Source organism: Haemaphysalis longicornis, unplaced genomic scaffold (genome assembly GCF_048455015.1).
Source record: "Haemaphysalis longicornis isolate Haplotype H1 unplaced genomic scaffold, Haemaphysalis longicornis Haplotype H1 scaffold_435, whole genome shotgun sequence".
Lineage (NCBI taxonomy): Eukaryota > Metazoa > Arthropoda > Arachnida > Ixodida > Ixodidae > Haemaphysalis > Haemaphysalis longicornis.
Genome location: NW_027526374.1, coordinates 28,814 through 40,874, shown reverse-complemented (window position 1 = coordinate 40,874; position 12,061 = coordinate 28,814). Strand labels below are relative to the sequence as shown.

The following is a 12,061-nucleotide window of genomic DNA, read 5'->3' as shown; positions in this document are numbered from 1 at the left end:
ACACAAGACATATTCAAAAGCGTTAAAATTTCTGTTACGATCTTTTGATGTCATTGATACCTCGTCGACAGTGGCTGGGGATTCGCCACTGCTTCACGTTTTCGTTAAAGGGACAGACATGCGATTTTTGTCGAGTATATTTTCTCTATCCCAAATGAAAGGACATCACTTATCGCACCTTAACACGAAATTGCGACCGTTTGCAGTTTGGGCTTGAAAGGTGACAACCAGAAAAAAACGGTTTTCTGGTTCCCACCTTCCAAGCCCAAACTTTAAACGGTCGTAACTTCTGCTACAAACCAGATAGAATGATACCGTTAGTCGTATTGCACTCCTTGATTTGTGCACAGTTCACTGGTACCTCGTTCAGCTGCATCACTCCTGCAGTTCTTTTGAAAAAGCTGTCACAAAACCTAATATAAAAATACAAATACACTTGAATTTAGTTGTTTTATGCAAAAACAAATTTTATATCTACAGTCATAATGAAAGACTACAGAAAGACTACACCCAATTTTCATCATCGCGACTGTAATTATAAGCATTTTTGATCAGACTCCTGTACCCGCTTAATGCCTTCGTTATTTATGTGAAGTTTGTGAAGAGATTGGCACCCTTGTTATTGTACAAAGTAGTCCTTTTAATGAACGAAACTTGTATTTTGTCTTTATGGCCCGTTGAGCCATCAGTGCAGAGTGAGTCTGAGAGAGTATGTTTCTTCCAAAGCAGGCAGCCGTGGGAAGGGCAAGGAGTCGGAGGCCAAGGGCCGGAACAGCAGGCAGGCCAAGGCGTCCGAGAGCGAGGGCGAGGACGCGCCTGAGGAGGAGTCTGCGGAAGAGGAAGAGGAGGAGGAAGAGTCTGAGGAGGAGGAGTACACGCCCAAGAAGAAGAAGAAGAAGGAAGAAGAGGTGCGGCGTCCCTCGACGGCTCGAGACAGGAAGGCAAGCCGGTCGTCGCGGCAGAACCGGGGCCTCCTGCAGAAGATCTCCCTTGGTGAGTCGCGGATTCCTAAACTGTGTACCGCATTCTCCCGGTTATAAGCTGCTTTCCCCACTTTAGTGAAGTGCGAGCATCAAGAAAGTTGGAAATTTAGGGTGGTCGTGGTTGATACCTAAGTATGCGAACCCTTCTACTTCTGTGAAGGGGAAGACCAATGAATCTTCATTGGTAAATAACTATAATCAGTTATACAGGGTGGCTTACCATATCGAGCAAGCACGCATACATGTAGCTTCCTTAGAAATAATTCTATATTAATTCTCATTTGACAAAACAAGAGTTACAGCACTTTTCTGTAAATGTACTCCCTTCGTATGGCCATTTATTGATGCATATGGGAATACTGTAATGTTTACAAGTTTGCTGGGAACCAACTAATTAAGACAAGCACATGAAACTCGGGGTAATGATAGTCGTCTTAGTGCCCAATTACAGTATGAATTTTTTCGAGATACCAATATTGGTAGTTTTACTAGATACCTACATTAAAATGTTTTCAATATACCTGTACTAGAGCTACAGAGCATTTTACAGTATGTCTCGAGCGAACGTGTGCGATTCTTTGTTGTGCGACCCGATAGATACGCAGTTTTGGTCAAGACGCAGTGCAAAACAGCTTCAGTGTATAAAGTAGGCGCTTACGAGGAATTACGGCAGTTGTGAGAGCTATTTGGGGTAGTGGGTGCGACTGGCGAGAGCTGATTCTAATTTACGTGTTTCATATGAAACCATCTCGAAAATCCAAGGGAGTCAGCTGGGGTTGCGGCTGGTTCACAGTAGCCATGAAAACCTGTTTGCTACAACCATTTGTTATGATTTATCTCGTTCTGTTTCTCTGTTGATATTTCTGGGATCACAGCCTGTTCAATTGTAGGCTCACTTTATTTGTTTGACGGCCGTTTCCGGGGCCATTGCCACTTCAGTAAGCTCAAATTAACAGGGAGAAATGGACTTTAGCACTGAACATGTGATGCGGAGAACTGACAACCGGATAAACTGATAAACTGACAACCTGATAAACTGACGAACTGATAAGGATACCGAGAGACAGGACTTAAACAGAACGACCGTAAACTTGATGGAGGGATGAAATCGGAAAATTAGGAGACGAACAGACTGAGCCATCGCAAAACAGGAACAGTGGAGGGAACATGGAGAGAGGGAGGACTTTGTCCTACAGTGGACTCGAGCAGGCTGATCATGTATTGCAGCAAAATGAGTAGGTGAGTCTTTCGTCGGTTTGTACTGTACCGCTTCAACACGAGGGCTGATTGACGATGATGGGGATGATTGCGATTGAAATGCGCAGACGACTTTGTGGCGAGCGACGACGACGAGTGGGACAACAGCTCGGACGAGTGGAAGCCCAAGAAGCGGCGGAAACAGACGGACGACTCGGGCAGCGACTGGGAGGAGGAGAACCGGCGGACCAAGAAGGCGACGGTGCGCTACGCCCCGTCGGAGGACAGCGACTCCGCCAGCGACTGGGAGCGCTCCAACCGCAAAAAGAAGGTGAGGGGTGCGCCTTGACCCTTTGTGGTCCGTTGGCGGGCCCTGCCCGAAGGCGTAACAAGGCTGGAGTAGCAGTCCATTGTTGGGTTCCACTTGACTAGGGTGTTGAAAGTTCGCAGTTTTTCTCACTGCGATGCGCCCACATTCTTTGTATGTATACATGATGCGCCATCTCATGAGCGATAGGTGAACTTTGTTAAAGTTTACTTCTTTTTGCGCTAGGGTGAAGCGCAATGTTGAGCATGGGCTTTCTGGATTCCAGAGCGTTCTCACATGCGCGCTGTTTGCTGAGAGGCATTGCCGCTTTCTTATCGCGTGCGTTCTACGGTGGTGCACTTAGCGAAAACGATGATTTCAGTGAGGAAGAGAATTGCACGCCTCCGTCCGTTAGTGATGACAGTGGTTCGACAGAGCGAGTGACGAAGACCACAACGGCGGGGGAGACAGCACCGTGCGGACCATTACTATGTGAGCTACGCATTTTGTCGAAAGGCAATGATTAGGTGGCGAAAGGCTTTCTTTGAGCTGAATGGCATTGGTCTTCGTTTTTCTTTTTGGTATGGCTATGGCTTTAGCTCTGTGAAGTGCTTGATAAAACCCTGCAAATACTTAAACTGCCTTTTCCTGCTCAACCCGGTCATAGTATGTGTCAATTATGACGATGACATCTGACCGGCTCTTCATTAATGTTGACTGTATTCAGAGAAGGCTCCCACCCATAAAGTCAAATTGAAAACACAGGTATTCTGTTCGTTTGATCGGGAGTTAGTTTTAAGTAAGCAGAAGTGCTTGTATGCGTCCCCCATAGGTTCGGCTAAGCCGAGGTTGTCTGAGTAGGAGTACACCGTAATAATGAGGGCAGAGAAGGCTGTGCTGCTTGCAGCTTCTGCTGATGTGGTCAACTTTGTTATGTAATTTCATCTGGTCAGGCTTTATACAAAAAACAATCGAATGGTGGCCATTGACTAAGTTATACAGACAGTGATGTATATTGAAACCCACGCAAGTTCCAAAACGTCAGCACAGTTGTCACCAACCACCACAACTTAGTTTCAAACCGTTACTCGTTGCTTTCGAACTTGCTAGTCAGCAACTACAATTTCATTGCTAGTCAGCAACCACGATTTCATTGTCCAGCTTAATCATCTACGCGGGCATCAGCGTGAACCGCATGGAGCGTTTTCTCCCGCGAAAACGCGCCCCGCAAGCCCCCGGCGCGCTGACGCAGCCGCAGAGACCACCTGCACGATGCGGGTAGCTCCGCCGACCGCTTCTGAACGCTCGCTGAAACGCAACTCGAGGGGCAAACGAGAGCGGCATGCAAAAAAAAAGTGGATAACGTGGGCAAAATTTTCACTGTAAAACATCGTGCGCGCCGCTTACGAAAGCGCTTATCAGATATCCTCTGCGGCGGTAAGCCTAATTGTCTGGCCAGCCGGCATCCCCGAGCGTTTCGAAGCTCCCACCATAGGGTGCCCGTCTCCCCATTGGCGAAACTGGTCAGGCTCCTCCCACTGCCGCATGCAGCACAAGTGACTTCCTAGCTGAGGCAGGCAGAAGCCGCCACCGGCGTGCAATCACGGACGCGGGCGGGAAAAAAAACGTGCGCAAGGCTCATAAAGATTCACAAATGCTTGCTGGAACGATGAAACCCACCAAGCATAAGCGAAATCGAACGAAGGCCAAAGCGGCGGCATGCGGCGGCAGCGGCCCCGCCAGAGGCGATTAGGCTTACCACCACGGTGGATATTTGATGGGCGCTTTCGTAAGCGGTGCGTGTGACGTTGAAATATTTCGCCCACGTTATCCGCGTTTTTTTCTCGCGTGCCCCACTCGTTTGTCCCTCGAGTTGCGTTTCAGCGAGCGGTTAGAAGCGGTCGCTGGAGCTATCCACATCACGCAAGTGGTCTCCGCGGCTGCGTCAGCACGCCTGTGGCTTGCGGTGCGCATTTTGCGTTTTTGCGGGGAGAAAACGTTCCATGCGGTTCACGCTGGCCCGCATGGACGATTAAGTTCCGACAGAAACAGTGCGCCAGCCGTGTATGCATGCCACGCAGTTTGTAGGCAAGGGGCTCACTCACAGACTCCGTGGCTCGCTACATCCGCGGCTTGGATGGCCCGTGATGCCGTTCGCATTTTATTGAGACCCCATTTTGGTGCTTGCGTGCCCCAAAATGTACCTCTACAACTTAAATTTCGTGGCTAGTTCTCCATGAAACTTCGTTACATTGAAATTCCAGAAAATGGGCTTCCACTACTGCGAACGTGGAAGACCATTAAAGCTGTACTGGGGGAGTTCGTTACATCGAGGGTTTCGTTGCATTGAAGTTCGTTACATCGAGGTTTAACTGTAGTAAGTCACCATGCATAACTCTAAATCCCCCAGTACAGCTTTAATGGTCTTCCACGTTCGCAGTAGTGGAAGCACTATAAATATTAAGTGCAGAGCACTTTAGGGGCTCGCCTTGGTGTCGTACCTCGCTCGCTGGACCCAAGGAGAGCCGCATGGCGTTCTCTCATAGCAGCTGTCGTCGCAGCATCCCACAAAGGCTTCAAAAGCCGAGCGGTTTATAGAGTCATAAGCGTTCAAAACTCGTGAACTGCTGGCGCTTGTCACACATCTCCCCGTTGTTTGGCACAAAGAAAACTGCGTACATTTGAGGCAAGATATACGTAACTCACCGGCAGCGCCCGCGTTCGTTTAGTTAGGAACGCTTGTTGGGTTGGTTCTTATGATAGTAAGCGAGAAAAGATGGCAGTGCAACGCCGGCACGTGTGGAGGGAAAAGCAAGCACAAAAAGAACAGAACTCCTGCTGGCACAATTTCAGACGAGGGACGCGCGAGCACTGCGAAGGCGGGAAATTTGAATGGCATTGGGTGGTAGCAGTGAGCGGATAACGATGCTGTACAGCCAAGTGGTAAGGGAACAAACGTGGGTTAAGGACATATTAATAGAACTTAAGAAGAATAAATGGACGTGGGCAGGGCATGTAATGCGAAGGCAAGATAAGTGTTGGTCATTAAGGGCAACAGAGTGGATCCCTAGAGAAGGCAAGCGTTGCAGGGGGCGGCAGAAAGTTAGGTGGGCGGATAAGATCAAGAAGTTTGCGGGGATAAATTGCTCGGAATTAGCGCAGGACCGGGATAATTGGAGAATAATGGGAGAGGCCTTTGCCCTGCAGTGAGCGTAGATAAGATGATGATGATGATGATGACAACCCATTATGGCGGATCACTGCTCTGCACTTCCGACAGCTTTCCCGTTGAGTGGAACGGCTTTAATTTTTTTCTTTTCCCTGCAGCAGCCCGCCACGAGGACACGCAACAGGAGAAAGCGGTCGACCTCGGAGAGCGGCAGCTCGGAAGAGGAGAGCGACCGGGCGCCCGCGCGGAGGCGGGGACAGAGGCGCCAGCCAGCCAAGCGGCCCTCCTGCAAGTACGGCAAGAAGTGCTTCAGGTCAGCCATGAAAACACCCTTCCTTGACACTAACGGAACGTTCACAGAGGTTCGGACACAGGATGATGCCAGATATGTTCACTGGGACTGTATGAGTAGTGATTTTTAAAATGGGACATGCTCCTCGAAACAACTTTTTTTTTTTTTTTTATAATGAAGTTAGGAGGCTGAAATTTTCACAGCTTGTAAAGATTGAGCTCCTCTGGTCAAATAGCTGCTCCGGATGCAATGTTACGCAGCATGACTAGCAGAAAAATGGCTTTTTTGTGCACACATTTTCTTATAGTAAAAATTTTTCCTGAAACTTTTAAAATAGCCTAGGTGGTTCCTTGTGAACTGCAGAGTGCCGAAATATACCTGAAAAAGCCTTATATTCATTTTCCTCACCACGAAAAAAAGAAATGACTGGTAGTGTGCCTTTTCTTGTTCTGTATATTTTTGTTTTATGACGCTCAGAAATATTTACGGACATAAATTGCATATTTAGCAAGGTTTCAGCACTCTACATGTCATAATGAACATCTGTGCACAATTTTGTGATACGACAACTCTAGGGGGGAACAATAGTGTGCACAAACTCAGAAAACGGACAAAAACGGCAAACTGAGAAAAACCAATTGAAAGTTTATTTCTTTGGCAGATTCAGAAATAATTGCTCAAACAACATGAAACTTGGTGGGGATGTAGTCTGAAATGTCCACATTGAGGTAAAACTAGAACGCTCCTGCTGCATAAGTTGCACCCTCACGGTTCTTGCGGGTGGAGTCCTCGGTACGGACCCCTTTCACCAGGCTGCGGCGATGGGACCGAGCCTCAGCAGTCAGCTTGGCAGACATCTGCCTGATCTTCCGCTGGTCACTTGCACTGCTTAGTCTGACCAGTTCTTCTGAAGGAAAGATTCCGAGTTCCTGGAGAACTTGCTCAAAGCTAGTGTGTTGCTGGCTGTCTCCTCACCTTGGAAGGCTCCAAACTTCTTTGATGCGCTCACAAAGCCGATAGCGTCGCTGATAAAATCAGCCCCGCCTGGTTGAGCCGCGCTTGCAGCGCTTGAAGGCCCGTCGCCGTTAGGCCTCGCTGTGCCGATCGTGCCGGCGTTGGTCGTGGTTGTCACAATACTGCGCCGCTTGCGCTTTCCTTTGCACCGGCTTGAAGTCCGGTACTTCCGGCGACGAAAGTCACGCTTTTCCTCACCGTTCATGGTAAAAACAACTCACGATAAGAAAATAGAAAAGGTAGATCTAGTCTCAAGCGAAGTGCGAAGCATTGCAAACATAATGATGCACACGACGTGAGCCAATGGCGGTCCCAATTTCACGTCACGTGATTTAAATACCCAGTGGGAGCTCGCAGAACAAGCAAGAAGTTGACTTTTTTTTTAACGTGGAGATACGAAGCTGGTGAGCAGCTCGATCGAGAGAAGAAGGCTTGATCTACCTCTCTCAAGTGACCGAAATGGCAGTGTGCCACGCTGCCGTGCGGAATAAATCCTCAAACATGGCTGAAATTCGGCTTGATTGCGCGATTTCTTGGGTCACCACGAGTCATTCAGACACATTTTCACTAAGTTCTCCTTCATATTTCATTTTCATTTTTTTAGCCATGAAAGGAGGATAGTCAAAGACGATAATGCAAGGGAAAACTAAAAATCGACATATTTTGAAAAAGTCCTGTTTTTTCGACCCGCGTGTCCCCTTTTAACAGCTGAGCTGGTTAACCCGGATTTTCTTCTTTGCCCCCTCCTGTCCTGTTGCAGAAAAAACCCGCAGCACCTGAAGCAGTTCAGCCACCCCAAGGACTCGGACTACGAAGCCCCTTCAGACGAGGAAGAGGAGGAGGAGGAAGAGGAGGAAAAGACCAAGGACCGCACGGATGGCAGTGATGCCGAGAGCGCCAGCGAGAGCAAGAAGAAGTCGCCCGCCAAGCGGCCCCAGCCGGCGGCCAAAAGACAAGCCAAGCCACAGCCGAGGGAGGAGAGCGAGGAGGACGAAGAAGACGGGAGCGCCGACGAAGAGGACAAGCCCATGTGCCGATACGGGAAAGAGTGCTTCAGGTTCGGCCTCGTTTTTTTGTTTGTCCCTGCTAGCACAGCTGAGGCTTTGTCGCTTGAATGCTGCCAAACTTCCTTGATGCTTCCTTTTTTAATGGCACAGGAAGTTGGAAACTGCGTGTGATTTACGGAAAATGCATTATCCGAATTGATTTTCAACTGCGGAAACTAAGGCAGGACTGTTCTTTCAGGAAAACGTAATTTCAGACCTGTTGGCTGTCTGATTCCAGATACAGTGTAGACCGCTCATAACGTATCTCACGAGAGCTGCAGGGATCCGCACTATAAGCAGCACCGCACTATAAACAAAACATGCGCAAATCCAACCATTCTGCAAGCTACCGTTCAATCATTCTTTGTTTATCACCACTCAAATGAACACCGCTTAAAAATGCAGGTACGGTCTTTATTTTGTCTTTTTTTTCCGCATCAGACGCTGCTGCACAGGCTTACAAACCGCGAGAGCAGCTTTTAACTTGTACTTTGTGTTTACGTTTCGAGATGTGTTTCTCAGCGTCTAGAAGAATGGATGCCGTGGACAGGGCAGACGCCCACTTTATGGCAGCAAGAAAACGTAATAAAAACACAAGCCGGCTTTTTTTTTTCTTTTCTTTTTTTTTTCCCCCTCCCATTTTTGGCTCATGTGAAAATGTCAGTAGAGACGAATAGAAACAACTTACCGTGCGGACGGGGGCTCACTGTCTGCAGAGGTGTGCCAAGACCAAGGGCAGTTGTGGTTACCACGTGAGGGCAAAGGGTGCTCAGTTTTTTAGTGTGCAGCACTTTTGTCGCCACTACTGTGGTTTCAAGGCGGTGATTGGGATGGCAACGGCGTCACAACGGAGCAAGCGAAGACGGAAAGAAAACGGTGAAGGAAAGTGTGGTGAAAGTGTGAGGGGGAGGGCGGCGCGCGCTGCTATGGCATCATCTCTCTCACTGTGTGTGAGAGGGAGGCACACCTCACACTTTTGCCTACCTCATACTTTTGCCGGACGCTACTACGGCGTGCGTGGCTCATTTGAACCACGCGGTATTTGCACGGGAGGTTCAAACACGGTTTGCAACAACGTGCTGTCACGTGTTTGCTAACCACATGATCACTTCCTGAGACACAGCAGATAGGCACCTGCAGTTCGCAGTGCGTGCAAAGGTCGCATTAGGGAGTATACTAATCGTCACTTGCTTTTTTATTTTCTGTGTCTGAGCCTGTAAATTAGAGGAGAGCAGGGAACGCGTGCTGTGTGGGATGGCAGATTTTATCTTTCTTTTTTCTTTTTTGCAACCCTAAAACGGTGCCCTAGCTGCATCGGTCCATCAGCGGACCCGCCAAAAAAACGCAGTGTGAACAGTATTGTGGTTCGAGCAACCGCATTATAAGTGGTATGCCTATGCAATTGAGTTCTATGGAAGGCAAATTGGTGGTCCCAAAAACCCACATTATGTCCGGTGCCGCACTATAAGCAGTTATTTGTTTATTCACAAATACTGCTGTCTCAACGAGAGACATAGCAGGAGTGAAAGAGTTACATGATATACATATAAACGACAGATGCAAGTTATAAAGAGTGTAAAATGTACACACCTACCAAAAATGTTACATAACACATATACACATGACAAACCACATAAAATTCATAATATCATGGAACATGTTCTGGCAACTCTTTCAGAAACAGTTTAACCGGCAAACGTCAGAGGTCGGGCTCTAGTTTGTTCCATTGTTCAATTGTTTGAGGAAAAAAAAACTTAAAAGAATCCAAGTGAGCTCTGAAGGGACATTTTTCAAGGAATCAGTGCGTCTTGTTGTGCGCCGCAAGCAGTCTACGAAAGAAACTGGTGCGGCTAAGCAAGTGGAGCCATATTGTGCATCAAAGCAATCCTGTCACACCCGTGCAGGTTAGATAAGGGCCGAAGTGAATTGCTCAGCATGAAATGTAGGGGAAAGGTTGTGGTTGTAGCAACGGAATATAAACCTAAATGCCTTCTTTTGAACAGATTCAATCTTGGTAACATCAGATTTAAAGTAAGGTGACCATACTACTGAAGCGTACTCAATTACAGGACGGGTGAGGGTTTTGTAAGCAGTTATTTTACAAGGTATATAGAATTTTTGAGAGTGTGTTTTAAGTAGGCAAGCTTTCGGAGTGCCTTCACACAGATGAGGTCGATGTGTTTGTGCCATTTGAGGGCTGGTGTAAGTGACGCCAAGATATTTACACCCGTCGACATTAGTTAATTGTTGTCCTGCGTAATCGTATGTGAAATGACGAGGCTGCTTTTTGTTAGTTAAAGTCATCGCAACCGTCTTGTTAAAATTAATCTCCATTTGCCAGTCACTGCTCCATTTGCAAAACTTGGAAAACACATTATTCAGACACCACTGATCTTGAAAATTTGTGACATTGCAATACAAAATGCAGTCGTCCGCATACCACAAGTAATTTTAACGAGTCCTTAATGTAAATAATAAACAGTAATGGCCCAAGAACCAAACCTTGTGGCACGCCTGATGAAATTTGCACTTGTGATGACCGCCCATTGTTAAATGTAAGAAACTGTGATCTTGAGTGCCAATAATCCTCTAACCATCATAAGAGCAATGTGCTGTTTGGTTTCCAAGGAGTGTTTGTAATTTGGGCACAAGTTTTCTGTGACAGTCCTTGTTGAACTCTTTAGAGTAGTCAATGAAAATCGCATCAATTTGACCTCTGTTAAGTTCTGAAGCAACATCGTGTGTGAACTCAAGTAGCTGTGTGACAGTAGAATATCCTGCACCGGAACCCGTGCTGATGCTGTGTTAGCACACTGTTTTCACTGAGGTACTAAACAATGTGCTTGTGGATAATGTGCTCCAATAGCTTGCAGCTTCTAGATATCAATGAAATTGGCCTGTAATTTGGAATTAATTGGGCTTGTTATAAATGGTGTACACTCTATTGAAGGTTGCTATATGGAGGTTTTACTGTATTGGAACTCCCCTATTTAGAGCATTATGTGGCACTCCAGTATTGCAGGCATTGTGTTATTTAGTTTTTTTTTATTCACTTGTATTCGTAAAAGCACTTGCAGTCCCTAGCTTCATTGTGTGCTGCGAGGTAGTGGGACTTCTTTTGGACTATTTTTAAAAAGTGCAGAAGCAAAACTGTCCAACTCTCTCATTTGTAGAAGGGGTGTTCAGAAAGGCTGAGAAAAAATTCTCTCAAATGTGAACACATTGGGTCCAGTTTGCGAAACGGTAGGCGACAGCTTGTTTATTTAAAAGTGTCACTCAAATTTGCAGTGTGCTTGTGAACCTTGGCTACTGTTTCCAATGAATCCTGAACCTTCCACCCCTAGTGGATGTCCAGCATACCTGCCAGGTTTTCCGAATTTTCCGGGAGACTCCCAAATTTTCATGGTTTTGTTCTATTGTACAACTGAAACAAAAATCTTCCGAAAATGCACCCGTCTTTCGCCAAATCTTTTTCCCAGTCTGGCCACAATGCGCCGGAGGTATACCTGACAATCCAACCCGACACCAATTGGCGTCGTTATCAGTGAAGTGCATAAAAGCATAGTCGGCCATGCGCAGACGGTGAACCTGTTCGTCCCTTTGTTAGTTTACTGTGTATAGAAACGCAGCGCCGCCGCCGCTTTCATTTACGCACGAGCACGGCCGTTCTGGACGGCCGTCTGATGATTTAGCAAGTCTCCAGTGGTGTAGCTTGTTACTGTAGATGAAACAACAAAACAGTTCAGTTCCTGCTGTTTTGTATTGCGCTTGCAGTACTATTTGAATTTTTTTTATTTGAATTTGAATTTATTTCATTTTATGTTACAATAACAATTTGTGCTATACAAGATTTCAGGAGGAGGTCCCACAGTCAGAGACTGTAGGGGGGACCTCCAGGACTTTCTGAAAAGGGCAGCGGCAGCCACGTCGATCATTTATGTGGTGTAGCTTGTTGGTAGTTTAGACGAAGAAACAGTTCATTTCCTGCTATGTTGTAAGTAAATACAAAAAATGTGTGTAAAGGTACCAATTCTGTTGTTGCTACAACCTGCC

The 12,061-nt window shown here is 46.9% G+C and overlaps 1 protein-coding gene across 3 annotated transcripts in view; it reads left to right on the top strand.

The window, feature by feature from the left end:
- The window catches only part of LOC144137677 (uncharacterized), a 28,229-nt gene that overhangs the window by 10,438 nt on the left and 5,730 nt on the right, over nt 1-12,061 (top strand). The window contains exons 6-9 of one of the 3 annotated variants that reach the window (XM_077669617.1): nt 727-993; nt 2,309-2,511; nt 5,818-5,969; nt 7,723-8,019. In XM_077669617.1, the coding sequence (XP_077525743.1) occupies nt 727-993; nt 2,309-2,511; nt 5,818-5,969; nt 7,723-8,019 (919 nt within the window). Of the gene's footprint in view, nt 1-726; nt 994-2,308; nt 2,512-5,814; nt 5,970-7,722; nt 8,020-12,061 lie in introns of all 3 variants that reach the window. The other 2 variants (XM_077669616.1, XM_077669615.1) reach the window with 2 other exon arrangements.